This window comes from Rhinatrema bivittatum, chromosome 6 (genome assembly GCF_901001135.1).
Source record: "Rhinatrema bivittatum chromosome 6, aRhiBiv1.1, whole genome shotgun sequence".
NCBI lineage: Eukaryota > Metazoa > Chordata > Amphibia > Gymnophiona > Rhinatrematidae > Rhinatrema > Rhinatrema bivittatum.
In genome coordinates this window covers 245,409,571-245,434,877 of record NC_042620.1, presented here as the reverse complement: position 1 = coordinate 245,434,877, position 25,307 = coordinate 245,409,571, and the positions used below count along the sequence as shown (strand labels likewise).

General features: G+C 45.7%; 1 protein-coding gene across 3 annotated transcripts in view; it reads right to left on the bottom strand.

Annotated features, from left to right (window-relative positions):
- Positions 1-3,060: 3,060 nt before the first annotated feature.
- The window catches only part of LOC115094054 (sodium- and chloride-dependent neutral and basic amino acid transporter B(0+)-like), a 556,325-nt gene continuing 534,078 nt past the window's right edge, over positions 3,061-25,307 (bottom strand). For 2 of the 3 annotated variants that reach the window (XM_029606707.1, XM_029606706.1), the window contains exon 14: positions 3,061-3,508. In XM_029606707.1, the coding sequence (XP_029462567.1) occupies positions 3,374-3,508 (135 nt within the window). In that variant the 3' untranslated portion in view covers positions 3,061-3,373. The remainder of the gene's footprint in view (positions 3,509-25,307) is intronic. The other variant, XM_029606708.1, reaches the window with a different exon arrangement.

Genomic DNA, 25,307 nt, shown 5'->3' with positions numbered 1-25,307 from the left:
CCAGGTGGCACACAGGAGAATGGTCAGGCAGGCAATGGTCAGTTCCAGGTGGCAGACAGGAGAATGGTCAGGCAGGCAGAGGTCAGTACCAGAGATCAGTCCGAAGAGGTACTACCTGAGAAGGACACAGGAACGCTCAGAGATCCAGGGAATGAAGAGACGCTGGAACAGGAGACTCTGGAACACACGAGGCAAACTAATGCACCAACGGTGTCGACCCTATTGCCAAGGCGAGGCTCTGGGGACTGAGCCTCATCTTTTATACTGTGGTTATGTGAGGTCATCAGCGGGTGTTGCGGACTGGCTTCCCGCGCTGGGCCCTTTAAAGAATTGCGCAGTACGCGCGCGCGAGCGCCTAGGGGCAGGGCCGGGACGTGCAACTTAAACAACTTACCATTTAGTATTATCCTTTGTTTCCTTTTAACCAGTTACCAATCCACCATCCAGTTACTAATCTACCATTTTGACTGGCATTTACATCACGTTCACCAGTCTATAGTTTCCTGGTTCATCCCAGGAACCCTTTTTAAAAATCAGCATTACATTGGCCACCCTCCAGTCTTCAGGTGTTGCAGATATTTTAAATGATAGTTTAGATTACTAGCATCAGGTTTGCAACTTCATATCTGAATTCTTTCATTATTTTGGGAAGAATACCATCCAGTCTTGGTGATGTGTTACTCTTTAGTTTGCCAATTTGATCTACTACATCTTCCATTGTCACAGATATTTGCTTTAGTTGCTCAGAAACACTATCAAAGAATGTTTCTAGCGTGAGTATGTTCCTAGCATCCTTTTTAGTAAAGACCAAAGTAAAAAAATTCATTCAGTTTTTCTGCTATTTCCTTGTCCTTCTTGAACAACCCGTTTACCCCTTGGTCAATTTTGAAAGGGTTTAGGAGCCTAACCTAGAGAATGAGGCTCTTAAATTGGCCTTTTTGAAAATGATTGTAGTATCTTCCTACTTTGCTCTGTAGGTTCTGACACAGAAGGAAATTCAAAGCACTTCACTGCTGCTGACTCATGCAACATGGCTGCTCTAACCTGTCATTGCATCATAAGACTACACTATGTTTTGGGAGACTTGATTTTATGAACTAATAAGAAATAGAGAGTCTTTTGACAATGGCCTGCTGGATTGTTTTCTTTAAGAGAAAATCAGTTGGGGACAGAGAGTGAAACAGGAGATGCACATTTGTGACTCTCTGCAAAAGATTTGTTTCTGAGAATTTCCTGCTTGGTGGACGAGCTGAAGAATAACAGAAAGTTTGCAACAGGTTGGCTCTGTGCAGAAGAATTTCACTGGTCACTACAGGTATTTGAACAGTTAAATTTCCTGCTGGGTTTGGACAGTCTAAATAAGAGAACAGCCAGATAGTGTAACAGAGCTGGAGCAAGAAATCACTAAGACCCTGGAGCTGGCTGAAGGCTGTTTTTGCTATACCCAGGGCCGGTGCAAGGATATTGGGTGTCCTAGCGACCCTTGCGCTGCCCCTCCTACCCCAGTCGTGACCCCTCCCCTACCTATATCGGTGCCTACTATGTGCTGCTCGCGGCCCTGAGAAGCACACAGTCTCTATTTCTCTTTGCCGTGATCAGGATAGGCCCCGCTTGTGGCACCATGTGACTGCTCTTCGGCACCCCCTACAGCTCGGCGCCCTAGGCGACTGCCGAAGTTCGCCTAATGGATGCGCCGGCCCTGGCTATACCTCTTGCCTGGTGGAGACCAGAGAACCTTTCAGCAGCCTTGTGAATATTAACAAGTGATAGTGGATCAGGCTCTGTGTGAATATCCTAGCAGCTATTTCTTTTACTGGGTCATCTCTCATTATTTAAAAGATAGTTGTGTATCTACATCACCCGCAAACCATTGGATTACAAACCAAGGGCCTGATTCATCATGGCATTTTCCCATAGAAACAGAATGAGAGAATCAGGCCCTAAGTTACTTATGTACTGCTTAAACATCTGCCTTTGAATTCCTGATCCCATCACATACCCCAGGGGTGGAAAGAGTATTTGTTTGTTCATCCTAGTTGCATTTATCTGCCCTTCTGGAATTTAAAGATATTTCCCGAGTCTGCAGGTCTTGTAGGTCAAGGGACATTGAGCACTTCAGTACAGCTCTGGGGAAGGAAAGCGGGATAAGTGGATTTGCTTATGTGTTTAATATTGGGCCCAGTAAATGATATTGATAAACCCTCAAGGGATAAAATCAGCTCACTAATAATTTAAAATATACCAGGCCTTGAAACCAATAATATATAAAAACAATGTTCATGGATGAGTATTGTAAGAAAAAGGGACTGTGGTATAACTGTTGTACTGCTTATTGATATTAGCATTTATGAATGCTGGTACTGTTTGAATGTTTCATCTTCTTTTTATGCACAGTTTAATACAGCCCTGCTACCTGTAATAATAAAAACAATGTTTTACTTCAGAGTGTGTTTGCTGGTTTACAGGGACAACCTTATGCCGTGGAAAGATTTATTAATATATTATTACAGAGCCCGACTCCGGCCGAGTTTCGCCAGTTAAGGCTGCATCAGGGGATGACTTCTGATGTCAAATGAAACTACATAAATACATTCTTTTGTCAAATTTCAATCTTAATCCTGCATATAGTTATTTCCACTTCGCAATCTGACAGCGTGTCACGCTCAAAAGGTTTAGCGATACGAGGACCTGCCTCATTGCGTTTGAGACATTGCAAATTTCTACATAATTTTGAGCGTGCAAATGCAAATACATTCAAACTTTGCCCCCAGGAATTCCTCCTCTCAGTCTGGGTAAACTTAGACATGAACATGACATATGTGCAAAAGGTAACCTGCATAATGGGAAGGCAATTTTGTATAGGCCATTTCTTGGGTAAAACATTGTTCTACCTAAAGAAGTACTTTTGTAATGTTATTTGCAAACAGAGTACACTAAATGCTCACTATTCCTAAATAGTGCAAGTAAAATGATAGACACAAGAAAAAACTGAATTTTGTTAATATTTTTGTTAATTTGTCTAAAGAATGACAGAAAATGTTGTCAACTTTTGCTATGTCTTTTCAAATGACTGAATGTCTCTAAATTGTAGTGGGGAACTCAGGGTTCCTACAGATGTTTTACAAATAAACAGGTTTAACATGATAGACATGAACAGGAGGGTAAAGGTGCCTCAGGAAGTCAAATAAGATGTACATTATGGCATTTCAAGGGGAAATGTGCAGATCAGCTTAGCCTTGTGGTCATTATATTAACGCCATGTTTTCTGTTTTATGAAGAAAATATCTTTAATAGTTTATATCCTTTAATATATAAAAATGACAATAATGCAGAAATGAATAGGTATGTTAAAAATATGTTTTGTCACATCCATTCATCCACTAACAGTTGGTATCTCAATCTCTGCATTTTCAGATTTGGAAGTTATTATATGACTGTATCTCTCACCACGATGACATTCCAAAGCTGGGCCCCAGTCTGCAGCAGGGCCACAAGCCTTTACAATACGCTGTTTGAAAAGAAAAATATTTCTTCTATTAGTAATGTTAGTTGGTAATCTTATTGTCACTATTGCTGGTGAACAGTGATAATTCAAACATAAATAGTCAAGTTTTAGTTCACGAATGACAGAATCTGTATTTAGTTGGAAATCATGCACAGCCATAAAGGCGAGATGCCGTGTGAAAGAATTTTCTGAATTCTCATATTTATGAGAATTTGGTTCTTACCCTTAGAAAATTAGTTGTTAAAGCATATCAATCGGTTCTTTCATTATGGCTTCTTTAATCTGGGATGTGGAGTAGATATGCAGGAAAGGAGATAACCCCCAACCTCAAGTATGGTGGGGAAGCCACAGCCGAGGTGGTGATCTACCTCTGGAACTAGGGAGAAGGGTGGAGGCTGGTGGGGAGGGTTGATGGGCTCAATTTAAGCCTGGGGCAGCCCACTCACTAGCCTCTTCTTTTGGCGGTTTTAAGTGCTGTGTGTTATTCAATTATACCTGAGAAAGTTAGTAAGTGGACACCTTGAGGGTCAAGTAAGGAGAAATTATTATCTACCTGTTAATTTCCTTTCCTTTACTTCTGTGACACCAGTCAGGAAGCAATGGGTTTAGTCTACTTATCCAGCAACTGGAGACAGAGTTCTTTTAATGACATCACTAATAACATATATACTTAGCCCAGAACTGGTATTGCCAGTGTACTACTGCCAAAGCTTTAACTCTAAAAATCTAAAACTCTTTAAAATAATTATATTTTTTGCATGGTATATTAACAAAATATTTGCTACTTTCCATTCAAAAATAATTGGGAAACAAAAATAGTTAACTCCAATAACAGAAAAAATATATATATTTATATTTTGTTTTAGCCTTGGCTCGTATTTGCGCCTGCTGTGGCCACAGGAATAGTTCAGGAGTACAGTAAGGCAGGACCAACTTAGTTATGGTGCAGGTGTTTATTTACAGTGCTTCTAAGATAGAAGAATCAAAATAATATCTCACCTTATGTCAGGCACAACTAACAGGTAAACGTCCATTAACTGAGTATATGGTGAGGTCCTACCAGCTCCATGAGTCCTGCACAAGCTCTCTAGGCCTGGGCTCTTATGGCAGGGTGAAGGGCCTTTTATCTTAAGGAGACCTGGTTAAAAGCCTGAACTGGGCTCCTAAAGGTAGAATGAAGGAGTTGTTGGTACACTCCATCACATACCTTCACCCTCAGCTCGGCCATGTCTGATTGAGTGTCCAGACATACCCGGGTCACATCCCAGATCTGTCTCAAGTGCTCCCCCCTCTGGCTGTATTGTTCCCAACACTCATGAGTTGTCTTTATAAGGTTGCAAAATGGGGATAATCTCGACCAAGGACTATGGGTACGGAAGTTCGGAGAAGACAGCCGCTTCTAATACGGCTTGTCCTGCGGCAGTTATCAAGAGGACATGGGAAGTTGAACATTTTTTGTTTGTCCCCATGTATACATGTTACTGTCTCTGTTTTCTTATCATTAATATGTCCTTGAAATAGTAAGTCCGTGTGAACGAGCATTTTGCTGTAGCCGGAATCTACCAAGGCCTGAGTAGAGGCTCTCTTCAGTTCCACTTGGATTATAAAATCCTTATGTGGTGCATATGGGACCCCCACAAAATTGCAGCTTTGGAGTTTTGACAACTTGTGATCCCAAGCCTTTTCCCATGTGTCATTTCATTTGGGGCTCTGTCCCCATTCTTTGCTCCTTCTCACATTGTTCCACTAACTTATATTCAAACTCCAGGTCCTCAAACCAAGGACATTCTTCCTTTGAATGACCTTCTGTTGTACAAAAAGTACACTTCCATATGGCTGGTTGGGTTTCTGCCCTATCTGATTCATTTAAGGATTCTTCAGTTTTTGGCTGCCTATATGGACAAGGGTCTTCTTCATGCCCATTCTCTACACCAGAGCTTTCCAAACCTTTCATGTTGGTGACACACTTTTTAGACAAACATAATTTTGGGACACAGTAATTCAGACTACTAGCAAACCAGAGGTTAAAGGTTAAACGAATGAAATGTATTTCGACAATTTATGCATGTTTCCTTAAATATACATCATAAAATGTTCCACGACACAACCTATCTTGTGAAAACCTTTCATTTATATTAAATATATATAATATTCGAAGATTAATGTTATTGTTATAATTTATGAGTAACATTAATAAAACATATTTATTGTGTTATTCAATTTACCTCTTTAATGAGATATATGAGCTTGATGGGATGAACACAGCTTTTGAATATTTGGTGTTAATAAAAAAGTCCAAAGGGTCTTCTGCGTAATTTAAAAAAGCTGGCCAGTTTCACACTATAAAATTATTTGATCGCCTCATTCAGTTAATTCTATATGGCTATGAGAGTGAAGTCTAGAATTTATAGGAAGAGACAGAATGTCAATACAAATCCTGCACCTCCAGTTTTGTAACTTTGTACATCCACTGAAATTCCCCCAAACAATGGAGCTTGGATGTTTTCTTTACAGCTCATCATACTAAAAGATATTTTCAAATTCTGGTGTCACCTCACAGTAACAGCAGCACAAACAGCTTCCACTGCCAGGCACATTGTGAACTAACACAAAATCTCGCAAAAAAGACACTCTAAATCTATACTGCAATCCCTTCGTAACATAACAGTAATAACACCAAGGACTCAAACAACAATAACCCTACCTGTGAAAAAGCAAGGGTAAATATTACACTGGGTCCTAGAATACCAATACACCACCTACAAACAAACCAGATTGCTATAGATCCCTATGCTAGCAGAATCTCTCATCATGATCACACACACAGAGCAGAGACAGACCCTCACCAAATACAGAATACAAAATTAAGGAGCACAAATTAGACAAAAACTGAAATGGAAACCCCAAGAAGCCAGACTCTATGTATTAACAATGGAAAAACAGAACCACCATTCCTCATAAAACAAATAAAATCAAGAAACATAAAGCATCATTTATATTAGTAAAACCATACTAATAAAATAATATTTTAAAATACTGATAAATAGAATTTCTATTAATTAAAATCATATACATTTTTTACAATTTCCCAAACACCAATAAAATATTCCAAAACAGCACATATATCAAATAACACACAATAATTAAAACTAATAAGGATTTTAAAAAGCCCCTGCTGTCCATACATGGGAGCTCTTGATTTCCAGTCACCCTGATATTGTCGAGGATTAGGAGGTTATCCTCTCTCTCTCACACATACTCACATGTCCATTCTCTCTCACACATACACTGTCACATACATCACATTCATGTTCTTATACCCACCATAACCTCTCGCTCTCACAGACACTGACACACTCTCAGGCTCTAAGACACTCTCTCCCCCTCCACACACCCCCCCCACACAAACTCTTACTCCCCTGGATTTTCTCATACACACTCATGCTCTTACTCTCTCTGGCTCCCTCACATACACACAAACACACACATCCAGGCAAGTTCCCAATCATTTTCACACACTGAAACTGACCCCCAGGCAGGCTCCCATTCATTTTCACATCATTCCCTCACCATCCCCCAGGCATTCTCACACACACAGACCTCCAGACAGGCACCAATTCATTCTCACACACACAGACCCTCAGGCAGGCACCAATTCATTCTCACACACACAGACCCTCAGGCAGGCACCAATTCATTCTCACACATACAAACCCGAGGAAGACACCCATACATTCTCATACACATACACACCCTTAGGCAGGCATCCATGCATTCACACACATACACCTCCAGGCAGACTCCCATTCATACACATGCACACTGAAGGCAGACCCCCTCTCTTTCTTTTGCCAGCAACCTCGGAGCCTCTCTCATTCCTCTGCTGCCACTGTCACTGATGCCACATGGCTATTGGGGAGGTGCTGATTGCTGTTATTGGCACTGAAGCTCATTCTGCTGCCTCCTCTGTGCAGGCCCAGTGGGTTTCCACTTCCTCCATGTTGATCTTGTACATAGTGAGATCCGCATAGAGAAAGTGCTATTCTTGCACATTACCAAAGATTACATGTGCCAATCAGTAAAAAGTAATTTATTTATTTTTTTTTACCTTTGCTGTCTGATCCTAGTTTTCTAATCGGTTGGTCACAGGCTTTTTTGTTCCACCTCCCCTTTCTTATTTTTTTGCCAATTCCTTTCATATTGTCTTTTTTTTTCTATTTCTTTTCTCTCCATCTATCTTCTTCCCTCAAACATACAGTCAGGTTCTCATTCTTACATGCTTTCTCTCTCTCTCACATACACACAGGCTCTCACTCTCACATGCTCTCTCTCATACAATCATTCATACACAGTCTCTCTCTTGCACATGCTGTCTGACTCTCACACACCCAGGCTTTCTCTCACTCCCACATGCTGTCTTGCTCAAGCACAGACTCGCACTGTCACATGCTCTCTCTCATACAATCATTCATAGTCTCTCTCTTGCACATGCTGTCTGACTCACACACCCAGGCTCTCTCTTACTCCCACATGCTGTCTTGCTCAAGCACAGGCTCTCACTGTCACATGCTCTCTCTCATACAATCATTCATAGTCTCTCTCTTGCACATGCTGTCTGACTCACACACCCAGGCTCTCTCTTACTCCCACATGCTATCTTGCTCAAGCACAGACTCTCACTGTCACATGCTCTCTCTCATAGAATCATTCATACACAGTCTCTCTCTTGCACATGCTGTCCGACTTTCACACACCAGGCTTTCTCTTACTCCCACATGCTGTCTTGCTCAAGCACAGGCTCTCACTGTCACATGCTCTCTCTCATACAATCATTCATAGTCTCTCTCTTGCACATGCTGTCTGACTCACACACCCAGGCTCTCTCTTACTCCCACATGCTATCTTGCTCAAGCACAGACTCTCACTGTCACATGCTCTCTCTCATAGAATCATTCATACACAGTCTCTCTCTTGCACATGCTGTCTGGCTCTCACACATCAGGCTTTCTCTCTCACTCCCACATGCTGTCTTGCTCAAGCACAGGCTCTCACTGTCACATGCTCTCTCTCATATAATCATTCATACACACAGGCTCTCACTGTCACATGCTGTCTCTCTCTCACACACACAGGCTCTCACATGCTGTCTCTGCAAACATTCAGGTCCTTACTCCCACACACAATCTCTCAACTCATCTCATACACGCACTCTACGGGCCCTTAGCCTCTCTCTTACCTCTGGGCCTCCTCTTCACGGGTTGCTGCAGGATGGGCTCTGCAGCGGCCCTGATCTTCTCGGGCCGATCCGCGGCAGGGCGACCCTGATCTTCTCGGGCCGATCCGCGGTGGGGACCCTGCTACCAGGCCTCCTCCTCTTCTTAGCTCGCTGCAACAACGCTGCTCCTCTTCTGCACGCGGCTGATGCTCCACCTCCTTCCTGCCCGCGCGGCTCCGGCAACATTTTTCTTCCGGGGCCACGTGGGCAGGAAGGAGGTGAAGCACCTGCACGTTTAAACGTGACCTTTTTCTTCGGGCCGCAGTGATGTAAGCTCCACCACGGCCCTGCCGATCTTCCTGCTGGGTGTCTCCGGCACACAGCCCAGCGAAACTTCACTGTTCAGCCACCAGTGGGATGAGGTCCACCGGCGGCCGCATTGGCTCCCACTTCCTGGTGTGTCATGTGCACCGGATTTGCGCGACACACCTGCACACTGCAGGCGACACACTAAAGTGTCGCGACACACACTTTGGAAAGCTCTGCTCTACACAAAGGGCAGAAAAGGAAAGGGTCTGCAGTGCCTCATTTCTGAGTTGTTCCCACTTCTCCAGGTTCCCCTTTTTTTCCGGATTGTGAGTTGTCGCTGCTTCAGAGCCTTATTTTTAGGTATGCGTACTTCTTCCTCGGGTATTGGCTAGTTCACCAAGCTAACGTCCATAGGTTTGTCTTGCCCTACTGACAGTTCCTTGCCAAGTGTCCTTTCTGTCCACTGTTGTGGATGAGATTGGCATCTGGAACCCAGGTATGGAGGCTGAGCCCCCTAGCTCGGAGGTTCATTGCAGAGGTCCTCTATCTTCTGTAACATGTCAGGGCACTGTTTATGGGTTGTCTCTCCAAGCCCCTTATGCCAGCAGGCATTGACTGGGCTTGGTGGAAGGACGTCACCAACATTTTACAGCACTTAAGGCTAAACTAGCTGTACACCAAGCTGGAGAAAGGAGTCTGTCCCTTTTTTGGGCTATGTGGTCTCTAGCCAGGGGTTCCAAATGGATCCACAGAAGACCAAAAGTTTCCGAGAATGGCCCCAACCAATGGGCCTTAAGACACTCGGAAGATTCCTGGGGTTTACTAATTACTACAGATCATTCATCAATCACTATTCAACACTAACCGCCCCACTCATGGCTATGACAAGGAAAGGAGCAGATCCTCCCATTGGTCACCTGAGACAGTCCACCTTCCAGAAACTCAAGGAGGCATTCCTGGAGGAGCCATGCCTGCGTCATCCTGACCCCCGACGATCTTTCATCGTTGAAGTAGACGCCTCTGACGTCGGTGTTGGTGCCGTACTCAGCCAGCATTCTTTTAATCATACGCTGCACCCATGTTCATTCTTCTCCCATCGCTTCTCTCCAGCTGAGCGCAATTATGGAATTGGAGACAAAGAATTGCTGGTGATCAAGTTAGCTTTCGAAGAGTGGCACCCCTGGCTTGAGGGGGCACAACACCAAATAACAGTGTACACTGATCACAAAAACCTTGAGTATCTACAACATCACACCCACGCCTTAACCACAGATAGGCCTGCTGGTCTCTTTTTTTTTACTCAATTTAATTTCCTACTTCAGTACCAACCTGCTGATAAGAACGTCCGAGCAGATGCCCTCTCTCATTCGTTCACTGTTGATGATGTCCCTGATGTACCTCAGCACATCATCGATCTGACGAAAGTACTCCTCGCTGCACACACACTGTGCCATCCGGGAAGACAGTGGTTCCTCAACCTCTTTGTAGAAGATCCTCCATTGGGCACATGTCTCCCTACTCGCCGGTCTAATCGCACCCTGAAGCAGTTCCTTCGGGCATACATGAATTCCCATCAGAACGACTGGTCCTACTTATTGCCGTGGGCCGAGTTTGCTCTGAACTCCCATCAGTCCACGTCCATTGGGTCATCGCCCTTTCAAGTAGTGTACGGACACCAGCCTCTGCCTCCTCTTCCGATACCTTTGTCTGTACTTTCTCCTGCAGTACAGGCCTCTGCACAGGAACTGCATCAACTCTGGGAACATACTAAACAGCTTCTGCAACAGACTGCCTTAAAATCAAAGAAGTTCTATGATGCCCATCATCGGGCAGCTCCTCAGTTGAACCCTGGAGACAAGGTATAGCTCAGCATCCACTTTATCTGCCTAAAATTACCTTCAGCTTGCTTTGCTCCCAGATACATTCCCCGTGCTCCCATTCCCCGTACTCTGCTGGCTGGGCCCGGTCACCTACAGCCTTCGCCTACCCATTTCACTCAAAATCCATAATGCATTCCACATCTCACTGGAAGGAAAGACCTTTTTGCAAGTTGGCCTTGTACATCCACCAGGAAAAGGATAAACAAAGCTGGTTGGTTATGTGAACAAGGGACGAGAGTGGCTGAGTGGCTTGGTTCCACTGAGATCGTAGGGTCCATAATGTCACTCTCGTGGCTAGGCGTGCCATTGGGGTGACGTGGACCATTGACGCCATATGGCCTAGCAATGTGAATAGTTGGAAGCCGAGGTTGCTTGCTGACGGCAGATCGAGCTGGCGAGGTTGGACAGCGTGGTTGTGCGTTCGTTGGGTAGGAACCCCTTGGCCACAGTGGTGTCCAGGTCTGCTCCAATAAAGGAGAGATGGTGAGACGGTGTCAAGTGGGATTTCGGATAGTTTATCAGAAATCCCAATGAGGTGAGGCAGAGGGAGTCGAGGGTTCCTTGTCTGGATGGGCTTTTTATGAGCCAATCGTCCAGATAAGGAAAGACATGGTCGCCCTTACGGTGTAACTGTGCTTCCACGACTGCCAGGCATTTTGTGAACACTCAGGGTGCCGAAGCAAGGCCGAATGGCAGTACCTTGTATTGATAGTGCCCGTGTCCCACTACATATTGCAGGTATTTGCGATGAGAGGAAAAATTGCAATATGGGCGTAAGTGTCTTGAAGATCCAGGGAGCAGAGCCAATCCATCCTGTGATGTCACCCATATGTGAGGACTACCATCCTGTTTGTCCTGTGAGAACCGGGTCTACGGCCTGGCATCAGAAGGGTTGAGAGCTTTGACTTGAGAAGCACTGTGTGGTCATCCTGGCTCCATGCTGGAATGGGTGGGGAGTCCGGGGTACAGCTGAAAATGTTAAACGGTAACCATGGGTTATGATGGACAGTACCCATTGGTCTGTGGTTATTAGTGCCAATTCGTTGGAAAGTGGCAGAGGCGGCCTCCCACTGGTGAACTGGGTTGTGGGATCAGGGGGGGTGGGGGGGGTGGCTGCTGTTCTCTGGATAGGAATCAAAATCCAGCTGCAGGTCCAGCTTGGGGAGCTGGCTGCACTCTAGGAATCCTCGGTTGGCATGCATGTCCTCTCTGAGGGGCTCTAGCTGTCCGCGTATGGGACATAGAAGGGTAGTACCTACGTGGTCTATAAAATTGTTTTCTAGTGTCCCTATGTGTGCCCCTATGGGCTATGGAAGGGGTATCTGAGGTAACAGTTGACAGTTGATGCAGGATTTCAAGCTGGGCCACTGCGTCCTGGATCTTGTCCCCAAACAGATTTTCTCCTGTACAGGGGAGATCTGCTAGTTTGTCCTGCACCTCTGGGCGTAGGTCCGAGGCCTTGAGCCAGGCCCAGCGTCTAGCACTGATGCCCAATGCTGAAACTCTGGATGCTGTTTTGAAAAAATCATAGGCTGCCATGACCTCATGTTTACCAGCTTCCAACCCTTTTTGTAGGATGGAGGATAAGGTCTCCTGGTACTGCTATGGTAGATTCTCTGAGAATTCCTGGACTTGCTTCCAGAGACTCCTATTATATTGCTTCCAGAGATTCCTATTATATTGGGTTATGTTCTTATGTATAGTTGGTACGCCGCTATCTGAGCTATTAACATGGACCCTTGAAAAACTCTGCGCCCTAATGCATCCAATGCCTTCTGTTACTCTCCAGGAGGAGCAGAGGAGTGTGGATGGGATCTTTTAGCCTTCTTTTGGGCTGATTCCACCACTACAGAATGGTGGGGCAATTGGTTTTTCTGAAAACCTGGGGCTTGTTGAACCAGGTAGGTGGCATCTGTCTTTCTATTGACTGGAGGTACAGTACCCAGATGATCCCACAATTGGTGCAAGAGATCAAGAAGAACTTCGTGCACTGGTATCGCCATTACCTCTTTTGGACCTTCTATGAATTGTAAGACCTCCAACATTTTGTGGCGAGCGTCTTCCTCCATTACCAGTTGAAATGGGATAGTTTCAGACATCTCCTTGGCAAAGCTGGAAAAGGAGAGGTCTTCCGGAGGAGAATGTCACCTTTCTTCTGGGGGTGAAGGCTCAGAGAGTTCCTCAGAAGCTTGTGAGTGATGGTCAGAGGATGCAGCCCCCCATGGATCATAGAGAATCTCCCCTTCACCCACTGGGCCTCCAGAGGGAGGAAAAACACCAAACCCGAGAGGGCGGGAAGGCATCGATGGATGGCGAGGTGGCATCAATGGAGGTGGCACTGGTATCGAAGGAGATGGTGCTGGCATCGAGGGCACCAAGGTAAATGAGGTGCGCCAAGGCACCGATAGACCTAATGGCCCTGGAACGGATTCCGGCATCGGTGGGTTCCATGCAGGGACTGGGCCAGAGGCCGCCTCTTCCTCCTCCGAGGAACCCAGAATGGGAATTGGGATCTGTGGAGGCATCGGTTGACTCGGTGCCAGCGTGTCCGATGGCATGGATTGAGTTGGTAGGGCACCAATGAGGGTGTCCAAGCGCTCGAAGAGCAGTGCAAACATCAAGGGCGCTGGTTCCGGTGCTGGTATGGGGGCCGGCACCGGTGCGATTGGAAGCCCCGGAAGGCATTCAGCACTGCCTGTTGAACCATTCTGTCCAATTCCTCCCTGAAGGCTGGTGTTGATAACACTGCACCTGGGGCAGGAGGTAGGCTAGGCATTACTGGAGTCTCCACAGGAGTCTGTGGAGGCTCAGTACCCAGCACCGATATCGGTGGGTAACACCACGGGGTCCTGGGTCCAGAGGAGGATAGGGCCTCCTCTCCCTGGGTCCTCTTGGCAGGCGGCTCGGTGGAAGTCGATGCTGCTGCGGTGTCGGTGCTGGCACCGGGCGGGGATGCACATCGGTGTCAGTGGTGGTGTTTCCCACGGTGCTCGGTCTGAGGACAATGACGCAGATGTCTTAGAATGGGTAGACTTCGGTGACGGATGGTCACCCGCTCCCTGGTCTTCCTGGCGGGGTGTCTCCGAGGTAGATGGACTTCCTTGGCTCGGTGCACTCTGTACCGGAGTTGATGGAGCAGAGTGTTGTGAGGCAAACAAATGCTCCATCTTTTCCAGGCGAGCACGTCAGCCTTTGGGAGTCATTTGTGCGCAACTGGGGCAGCGATGGACATCATGGGAAGGCCCGAGGCACAAAACACATACATTGTGCTGGTCTGTTATGGACATAGTCCTCGGACACTCAGGGCACTTTCTAAATCCGGTTGCCATGTTGAAAAAAGTAGTGCACGGTTGGTGGCTGTCGGACACCAAGGGGTATGCTGCTGGGAACCAACTGCAAACCACAGGAAAAACACTTACTGGGAGTCGGAGGAGAAGGAGCGCAATGGGGGATCCCAGTGAGAGTGAAATAACGGAGATGGACTTCAAACTTTTCCGTGAGGAAAAGTGTGAGGAAATTTCTCACAGAGCCCCTAAACCGTGAGGCAACTGCTGTGCGGAAAAAAAGAAACTGAAGGGGGACCCCTTGTGGCCACAGGGTTAGTGGCATGCTGGGCATGTCAGTGTGCCAGTCAAAGTTCTAGAAACTTTGACAAACGTATTCCATGACAGGGCTCCATCTGATGATGTCACCCATCTGTGAGGACTACCATTCTGCTTGTCCTGGGAGAGTTCCTCTTACTCAGGAGGTCATTTGCCTGCTGATTAAATGGCACACTTCACTGCAGGTAACAGAGATTGCAGGAGCTTGGCCAAATTCAACCAAAATTACTCTCAATACCAGTTCCTTAGCCTTCTCAACAGTAAAACAAAAAAGGGCGTGCTAAAGCTCTACCATCTCTCCAGGTCCTGGAGACAAAGAACACCAGCAATATCTTTTCTGGGTTAAGTATATATGCTATTAGTGATGTCATTAAAAGAACTCTGTCTTCAGTTGCTGGATAAGTGGACTAAACTCATTGGTTCCTAACTAGTGGCACAGAAGGATAAATAATTCAAGAATATCATATTCCCCTGGTGCATAATGCAGTTTGATGGGGCTATAGGCTGAGTGGCTAAGCAAATGTTGCTTTCTGTGTAAACTATAGGCCATTCAGAATCATTGGAAGGTTCCTGATTTCGATGACCTGGCATCCACAACAGAATATTAAATTAGCAGGCTACATACTAAGCATAAATGGACTGCAACTCAGGTGAGGGCGTAGTCACCCATAGCGACTAGAGACTATGACTAATGGTTGAATTTTTTTGTAATTGGTTAGCGAATACGTTTAATGTTGAATCGGTTATGTAATTTGACCTATGCTGCAGCCATATTCATCCAATAAAGATCTTCATCTCAAATAATGTCATGCAGAGAGCTTCTTTCGCTGCATAACTGACCTATAATCGGGGAAGGTAGGGAGAGGGAGGAGATGGGAAATATTTGAGTTTGGAAGAGACGGCAAGTACACACCTGACATGACTTTTTCCTTGAGTATAATTCTCTGCACCTAATCAAAGATCTTTATGCTAGCTCAAGGAAATTTATATTTTCTCAAGTACCCAGTTACTGGGGCATTCAGTCTCCAATCATTTTTATTGTGGGCAGATAAAAAAGGATGAATCAATAATTACTTACTTAAAATAGAAGGCAAGATGGTGTTTCCACCTTTATATTATTTCTTGAATAAAAATTGAGATTATGCCTGTTATCCACTTACAATGTTCATATATTTGACAATAGCCCTCTTTAAAATAAGGGAATTATTCTCCTTTAATTACAATTAAATCCCTCAACAATATCAATTTGACAAAACCAAAATTCTAACATTGTGTTCTACCAAATCTTGTTTTCTTTGGATATATAGCATGGAGTCTGCTAACTTGATCATACCTGATGATGCAATAGGAAACATTTTCTTCAAAGTATTTCACAAAAGAGACCATATTACCCCTATTTTGTAAGATCTACACTGGCTTCCCATCAGCTCAAGAATACAATACAAATCCCTTTACCTCATACACAAATCCTTAATTAATGACAACACACACTGGCTCAAACAACCTTTCCAAATCCACACCTCCAATAGACCGACTTGCACATCCACCTAGGTACCCTACACCTCCCCTCCCCTAGACTAACTAAATTAGCTTCCACAATGAAAAGAGCATTCTCTCCAGCTGGTCCAACCTTATGGAACTCCATGCCCCACGATCTCCGAACAGAAACTTTCACACCCAAATTTTAAAAAAAATTAAAACATGGCTCTTTCAACAGGCCTTTACCTAAACTGTCCCCCTGTACTCTCCACTCCCTTTTCTCCAACCGCTCTGGAGCTGCCTCTAAATCTCCCTCTCCTGAACATATTACAGCAGCCCACCCCAACTTGCACTTCAATCTATGTAGTATTATAAGACCAAGTTAAATACTTTCATATGTTATTTAATGCTATTTTTACCAGATTGTTAATGTTACTTTAATATTAAGTTACTATGTTTTGCTTCTTTGCCTTCAAATACCTCGCCTATGTTCAATCAATTATATTTCCCGTCGATAGCAGGGCTGAATTAGCCATGCTGTCATGGGATCTGTCAATCAGGCCCGGGAGGTGGAGCTTGTCAAAGCAGAGTACAGAGCTTTGCTCTCTGTGGCTGCACATGTGTTCCCGCGCAGGAAAGTAACGGAATCTCCTCAGTCTGTTTTTTCCGCGAACGGGAACGCACGCGGAGCTGACCTCTCCTCAGTGCTGAAATTTGAAATGTGAAAATCGGGGTTTAAACCCTGTCGTTGTGGTAAAGTAATGTCGGTCACCGACGGACACGACCGATGTTACAGATGTCTAGGACCAGATCACAATAGGGAAGATTGTGATTTTTGCTGTAAGATTTCACCTAGAGCACTGAAACAAAGGGCCTATAGGCTTCAGGAACTTTTTGCCTCAAGGGACACGTCGGAGGCTCATTCATTGCCTGGCCCGTTAACTTCATCGGCTCCATCAAAAAAGAGAAATTTGTCGCCAGATCCTCAATCCTCCATGAGAGGTATAGGGAGTGCGAAACGACGAAGGCCAATGGATTCTAAGAAAATCGCAGTGCCTGTAGAGCCGCAACTTACCAGATCGGTGCCAGGGATCTTGGTGCCAACATCTCCTGCGCATACGGCGCCGTCTGCACTTAAAAAAGTATTGGTGCAGGAGCAGCGATCGGCGCAGAAGAAGCCACCGCGCAGATCACACATGCGCACGGCGCCATTGAAATCTGTGCGTACGGCGCCGACTTCACTAGCATCTATGCGCACGGCGCCGAAGATATCGGCGCCGGTATCCCTTGCGTGCACAGAATTTGAAAGATATGTGCATAAAGCTACATCCGCGCATAAATCTACATCCGCGCATAAATCTACATTCGCGCATAAATCTTCAGCCGCGCATAATTCTTCAGCCGCGCACAAAGATATAGTCGCGCACAAACATACAGCCGCGCACAAATCTCCATCAGCGCATAAATCTACATCTGTGCATAAAAATGAGTCCGCACATAAATCTAAATCTGCGCATAGATCTAAATCTGCGCATAAAAGGCATAACTACTCAACTCAGGTACTAAGGAACGAATTGAAACGACAACGTTCTCCTTCACAAAGTTCTTCTTCTGGAGCTGATACCACAGAACTGTCATCAAGCAAAAGTCATACAAACTTGTCATCTAATGAATACCATAAGCACGCACGCCGCTCTTACATAAAAAATTGGCAAAGAGAAGTGCTACATGGGAAATAAGTCCTTCCACTTCTAAATCATCTCATAGACTACCTTCCAATACCTTCTCAAAAAGAGAGGTAAAGCAAAATTGCTTACCTTGTAATAGGTGTTATCCCAGGACAGCAGGATGTAGTCCTCACATATGGGTGACGTCACTGAACGGAGCCCAGGCGGGAAAGCTTTCTGTCAAAGTTTCTAGAAACTTTTGACTGGCCCTGTGAGGCCACTGAGCATGCCTAGCATACTATGATATTCTCTGCCACAAGTGTCTCTCTTCAGTCTGGTTTAAAGCATAAAGCATTAGCAAAAATAAAATAATAAAGGTATGAGGTCCAACTCCGCGGGGTGGTGGGTGGGTTCTGTGAGGACTACATCCTGCTGTCCTGGGATAACACCTATTACAAGGTAAGCAATTTTGCTTTATCCCAGGACAAGCAGGATGCTAGTCCTCACATATGGGTAAATAGCAAGCTAGAGGCTGAGTCATGTTGTATTGAGGCAACAGTGAAATATTGTTGTTGAATGAGTCAGCCGAAGATCCCAGAAGATTGGATGTAGGAGGAGTTGGGATTAAACTGGAAACAAGTTCTTTAAGACAGATTGTCCCGTAGGCTGAATCTTGTCTTCCTTCTTTGTCTAAGCAGTAGTGAGCTGCAAAGGTGTGAAGAGAACTCCATATTGCTGCTTTGCATATGTCTGAGATTGGCACTGAACGAAAATGTGCTACTGAAGTTGACATTGCTCTTACTGAATGTGCCTTTACTCGCCCTTGAAGAGGAAGGCCTACTTGTTCTTAGCAGAATTCTATGCAATTTGCTATCCAATTGGATAAGGTATGTTTACCCACTGCTTTACCTGGCTTGTTTGGATCGTAAGAAACAAAAAGTTGAGTTGATTTCCTATGGACTGCAGTATGGTTTAGATAGAAAGCAAGTGTACGCTTACAGTCTAGGGTGTGCAATGCTGTTTCCCCTGGATGGGAATGAGGCCTTGGAAAGAATGTGGGTAAATTTATGGACTGGTTCAAGTGGAATTCCGTTACTACTTTGGGAAGGAATTTTGGATGTGTACGGAGAACCACTCTGTCATGTAAGAACCTTGTATAAGGTTCGTATGTGACAAGTGCTTGTAACTCACTAACCCTTCTAGCTGAAGTAATGGCTATGAGGAAGATAGTCTTCCATGTGAGAAATTTAAGATTACAAGAGTCGATGGGTTCGAAAGGAGAGTGCATGAGTCTTGTTAGTACCAAATTCAGGTCCCAGCTTGGGACGGGTTTTCAAATTGGTGGTTTAAGGTGAGTTAAACCTCTCATAAATCTACTTATAAGAGGTTGTGTAGATATAGGTGTATCTCCTATCTTGTTATGGTAAGCAGAGATTGCACTTAAATGTACTCTTACAGATGAAATCTGGAGACCAGATTCCGAAAGATGGTATAAATAGTCTAGTAGAGAAGTTGTGGGGCAAGTGAAAGGATTTATATCCCTTGCTGAGCACCACAAAGTGAATCTCTTCCATTTAGAAGAATAGTTTTTTCGTGTGGAAGGTTTACGTGAAGCTGTAAGCACTTGAGATATATGGGATGAAAGATTGAGTGGTTGTAAAATCAAGCTTTCAACATCCATGCTGTCAGGGACAGGGACTGAAGGTTGGGATGTCTCAACCGACCCTGATCTTGAGTAATGAGAGTGGGAGCAACTCCTAGATGAATTGTATCTCTGACTGAGAGGTCCAGCAGTGTGGGAAACCATACTTGTTGAGGCCAATACGGGGCTATGAGAATCATGGCCCCCCTGTCCTGTTGTAGCTTCACTAGAGTTTTGGTTATGAGCGGTATTGGAGGATACGCGTATAGCAGGCCTGAGTTCCAAGGGCGAGCAAAGGCGTCCTTGGCTGGCTGGTTCTTCTGTATGTGTAAAGAACAGAAGTTGTCCACTTTGTGATTCAGATGTGATGCATCTGAATCACATGGTTGGTTGGTTGACCCCAACGTTGAAATATCCTGGTTGCTACTGCAGGATCCAGGGACCATTTGTGTGGTTGGAATTGACGACTGAGTTGGTTCGCCACTACATTGTGAATGCCTGCCAGATAAGTGGCTCGTAGAGACATTGAGTGATGCAAGGCCCAGCCCCAAATCTGTGCTGCTTCTTGACAAAAGAGATAGGAGCCCGTACCTCCTTGTTTGTTGATGTACCACATGGCTACTGTGTTGTCTGTCTGGATGAGAACAGTCTTGTGTGAAAGGCAGTCCTGGAACGCATGTAGTGCATAACATATAGCTCGGATCTCCAGAAAATTGATTTGATATGTTGCTTCAAGTTTTGTCCAAATCCCTTGTGTGTGGAGATTGTCTACATGAGCTCCCCATCCCAAGGTGGATGCCTCCGTAGTTAAAGTAATCTGTGGTACAGGTTGTTGGAAAGGTAGGCCTTTGCACAGGTTGTCCATGTTGGTCCACCAAAGTAGAGATGATCTTAGTTGGTGGGTCACTTGAATTGGATAGTGTAATGGTTGAATGGCTTAGATCCATTGTGACCTTAGAGTCCATTGAGTTATTCTCATGGCTAGCCTTGCCATAGGAGTAACATGAACGGTTGATGCCATGTGACCTAGCAGAATCAGAAACTGATGAGCTGTGGTTTGTGTCCGTAAGGAAACTGACCTTGCTAACTGAATGAGGGCCTCTGCCCGTTCTATGGGTAGAATGGCTTTTGCTTGGTTTGTGTTCAAATCTGCTCCTATGAATTGAAGCAGATGAGTTGGAGTGAGATGGGAGTTTTGATAATTGATAAGAAATCCCATGGAGTGAAGCAGAGCAATTGTTCGGTTGAGAGAAGTTATTGCTCCTTGTTGAGATGGACTCCTTATGAGCCAGTCGTCTAGATATGGGAAAACATGGACACCTTCTTTGTGTAAGTGTCCTGCTATTACTGCTAGACATTTGGTGAAGACTCTGGGAGCAGATGCCAGTCCAAATAGAAGAACTCTGTATTGGTAATGTTGAAGGCCTACTGTGAAGCGCAGGTATTTGCGATGAGGAGGGTATATTGGAATGTGAGCATAAGCATCTTGAAGATCCAGAGAACAAAGCCAATCCTTTGCCTGAAGAAGTGGAAGCATGGTGCCTAGAGAAACCATCCTGCACTTTTCTTTCTTTAGAAATTTGTTGAGATTTCTGAGGTCTAGAATGGGGCGTAGGCCTCCGGTTTTCTTTGGAATGAGGAAATATTTGGAGTAGAATCCCCTGTCCTTCTGTGTCCGAGGCACTGGTTGAATGGCCTTGGAACTCAGAAGGGTGGATAATTCTGTTTGTAATTGATGAAGTTGAGAGTTTTGTTGTTGGCATGATGTTGGTGGAAATTCTGGAGGAATTGAAGTGAAATTTAGTTTGTAACCTCGGGCAGCTATTGAAAGAACCCATTGATCTGAGGTTATGTTTTGCCAATTTTCGTGAAAAAGGGATATTCTGCCTCCCACTGGAAGGTTTGGTTTGGGATTGCAAGGTTGACTCTGTTCTCTGATGTAATCCTCAAAAGCCTGTTGCAGGCCCTGTCTGTGCAGGCGGTTGTGGACGGGTAGGCCTGGCTTGTCTGGCTTGAGATCGTTGAGTTGGCCTGGTGGATCTACCCCTATTTGTTGGTTGGTAGTACTTGCGTGGCCTGTAGTAAGAGCGTCTTACATCTCTTCGTGGAGGACGACGAAAAGGTTGACCAGCAGGTTCTTGTGGGGTTTGAGACAGTTGTTTTAGTGTCTCCGTGTGATCCTTGAGCTGTTGAACAGCTTCTTGAATTTTATCTCCAAAGAGATTGTCACCAAGACAGGGAAGGTCAACAAGCTTATCTTGTACCTCAAGCCTGAGGTCAGATGCCTTGAGCCAGGCCCACCGGCGAGCAGTGATTCCCACTGCTGCTGTTCTTGAAGCAGTTTCGAAGTTATCATACACTGCTCTTACTTCGTGTTTTCCTGCCTCAAGACCTTTTGATATAATTGCTTGAGCAGGCTCTTGGAATTGAGTAGGTAAGGAAGTGATGAATTGTTCCATCTCTTTCCAGAGATTTCTTTGGTGTTGAGTTATATAGAGTTGATATGCAGAGATTTTAGTGCTCAGCATGGAACTTTGGTAAATCTTCTTACCCATTGTGTCCAGGAACCTGTGCTCCCTGCCTGGTGGGATGGAGGAGTGTGGGCGCACACGTTTAGATTTCTTCTGTGCTGATTCCACAACGACAGACTGATGGGGCAATTGTTGTTTGTTGTACCCAGGAGCTGGTTGAACTATGTAAGTGGTTTCTACTCTTTTGTTTACTGCAGGTATGGAAGCTGGGTGTTCCCAGATTCTTTTCTGAAGGTCCAGTAACACCTCATGTACAGGTATTGCTAGTACCTGTTTGGGTGGATCCACAAACTGTAATACTTCGAGAGTTTGTGCTCTGGTATCCTCCTCAGCAGCCAATTTAAATGGAATGGAATCAGACATAGTTTGTATGAAGGATGAGAAGGACAGATCTTCTGGAGGTGACTTCTTTCTTCGGTCAGGAGAAGAAGGATTGGACATGAACTCCTCTGAGGAAAATTGAGAGGGTTCATCATCCCAGGAGTCTTCTGATTCTTCTCTATAAATTGTTTGAGTTGTTGGAGCTGGAGGGGCTTGGAGCCCTGAAGGTCCAGGTTGTGGATCATCGAGGAAAAAACCAGCAGATACCTGTCTTTTTGTGATAGGTGGTAATTTGTCGATGACTTTTTGGTATCTTTGTAGGAGGCGATGGTAAAATGCCTCATCTTGCACCTCCTCTGGTGGAACCGGTTGCGGCAGGGATGCTGTCGTTTGGTTCGTTGATGGAATTTGAAAAATCATCGATGTAGATTGAGTCAGTAGCCTTGGTGTGGTAGTTATAGTACCCGTCGAGGATCTTGGGCGAACAGACACCGTTGTCATCGGTGTTATCACCGGCATCGATGTTGTAGGCAAAAGCATCGGCATCGATACTGACGGTGAAGGTATCGGCATCGATGGGATAGCCATCGGCATCGATGTTGAAAACATCGGCATCGATGCTGGAGGCATCGGCATCGATACGGAGGGTATCGGCATCGATATCGAGGGTATCGGCATCGACCCGGAGGTCAGCATCGACAGGCCTGTCAGAAGTTGTTGCTCTTGTAGAGCTTGGAAAACAGCTTGTCTAATAAATGTAGACAATTCAAGCTGTGGTGTGAACGAGGGCTCCGATGGTGTATGCGATGGTAGTGCAATGACCATCGATGACGTTGTCGGTGTCGGTGATGGCGAAGGCCCAATCACCGGCGTGTCCTGGTTTTTAGACCGCTTCGGCATCGACTCGTCCTGGGACACCGATGCGGAGGATGATCGATGTCGATGGCGATGTTTGGTTTTGGATCGTTCTGTCGACTTTGTAGAGAGTGCAGACGATGGCGAGGATGACCGATCCCCTGATCCATTCGGACGCGGTTTTTTATGTAAAACTTTCTTTGTTGCTCCAGCCGGAGACGACCTCGGTGCTTTTGATGGAGAAGGAATTAGCTGAAGAGAAAATAGGTGTTCCATCTTCTCTTGCCTGGCCTTTCGTCCCTTGACTGTCATTTCTGCACATTTATTGCAGGAATTGACATCATGTTGTTCCCCGAGGCACATTACACATTCCGAATGGGGATCGGTGATGGACATATTTCGGTTGCAGACCGGGCATTTTTTGAAACCGGTCGCCATTTTCGATCGACGGCTGTCGATGAAACGAACGTGTGTGTGTGTGAAAAATTTTCAGCCGAAAATTTATTAAAAAGACAGTACTCACCAGCCAGCGAGGCAGAGACTTCCCCGTGACAGAGAATATTTAGAAAAAATGACTTTTCAGACAAAAAAGAGATTCCTAACGGTAGAGCTATCGGTCCGCGGTGCGAATGGCAGCGCGGAAAAGTGAAGACTGAAGAGAGACACCTGTGGCAGAGAATATCATAGCATGCTGGGCATGCTCAGTGGCCTCACAGGGCCAGTCAAAAGTTTCTAGAAACTTTGACAGAAAGCTTTCCCGCCTGGGCTCCGTTCAGTAGGGATGTGCAGACCAAAAGTTTAAGTTCATAAGTCCATAAGTCGAAAGGGGGTCCCATTTGCGGTCAATATGGACATATGGAGAATTCCATAAGTTGAGTCTATGTCCATATGTGCAAATAAAAATTTAAACCCCTCACCCGCCTTAATCCCGCCCCCCCCACCCAAGACTTACCAAAACTCCCTGGTGGTCCAGCGGGGTCAGGACGCCATTCCTGAACTCCTTTGCAAGGAGCACGTGACGTCGGCATCATGTCGGAGTGACGCGGCGTCACGTGATTCCCCTCGGGTTCGCTCCCGGACCCCTCGTTGGGCTCAAAAGGAACTTTTGGCCAGCTTGGGGGGGCCTCCTGACCCCCCCAAGCTGGCCAAAAGTGCCTTTTGGGCCCAACGAGGGTTCCGGGAGTGAACCCGAGGGGAATCACGTGAAGTCGGCGTGACGTCGGCGTGACGCGGCGTCACGTGATTCCCCTTGGGTTTGCTCCGGGACCCCTCGTTGGGCTCAAAAGGCACTTTTGGCCAGCCTGGGGGGGTCAGGAGGCCCCCCCAAGCTGGCCAAAAGTTCCTTTTGAGCCCAACGAGGGGTCCGGGAGCGAACCCGAGGAGAATCACGTGACGCCGCATCACGCCGACGTCACGTGATTCCCCTCAGGTTCGCTCCGGGACCCCTCGTTGGGCCCAAAAGGCACTTTTGGCCAGCTTGGGGGGGTCAGGAGGCCCCTCCAAGCTGGCCAAAAGTGCCGTTTGGGTCCAACGAGGGGTCCGGTAGCGGAACCGCGATGGACCACGTGACGTCGGCGTCACGTCGGAGTGACGCGGACGTCACGTGATTCCCCACGCGTCCGCTCCCGGACCCTCATGGAACTTTTGGCCAGCTTGGGGAGTTTTGGTAAGTCTTGTGGGGGGGGGGATTAAGGAGGGTGAGGGGTTTAAATTTTTATTTAGATCAACAATCGCGATTTCCAACGTATTCAACATAGCTATGTTGAATAAGTTGGAAATCCGATCGTTTACGCCTCATCATTTTTTTAAGTTAAAAAAAAAAATAAGTTGCGTTTTCCATTTAAGTTCAAAACGAATGCACACCCCTACCGTTCAGTGACATCACCCATATGTGAGGACTAGCATCCTGCTTGTCCTGGGATAATACAGTTTGTTTCCTCTTCCACTTCTACAGATTCAGAAGATTTGAGGAACATATCATTCAACAAAATACAAGATGACAGACAGGTACCTAATACTTCACCTCAAAATAACTCAAGGCACCCTAAAACAGGTGTCTCAGGAGAACAAGATGATCGTATGACAATGCCCCCTCATACAAGAGAGGCATTTTTTCAATTGTCTCAGTCTTTAGCAGGGTTTTATGAAACGCTTCAGTCATCATTCAAAATGACTAACATTGCTAATGACAGTTCACTGGAACACAAAACACAACCTAATAGAGAACCGTTGGTTGAACCAACCGTTGGTTGAACCAACGGTTCAACCGTTGGTTGAACCGTTGGTTAACCAACCAACCTC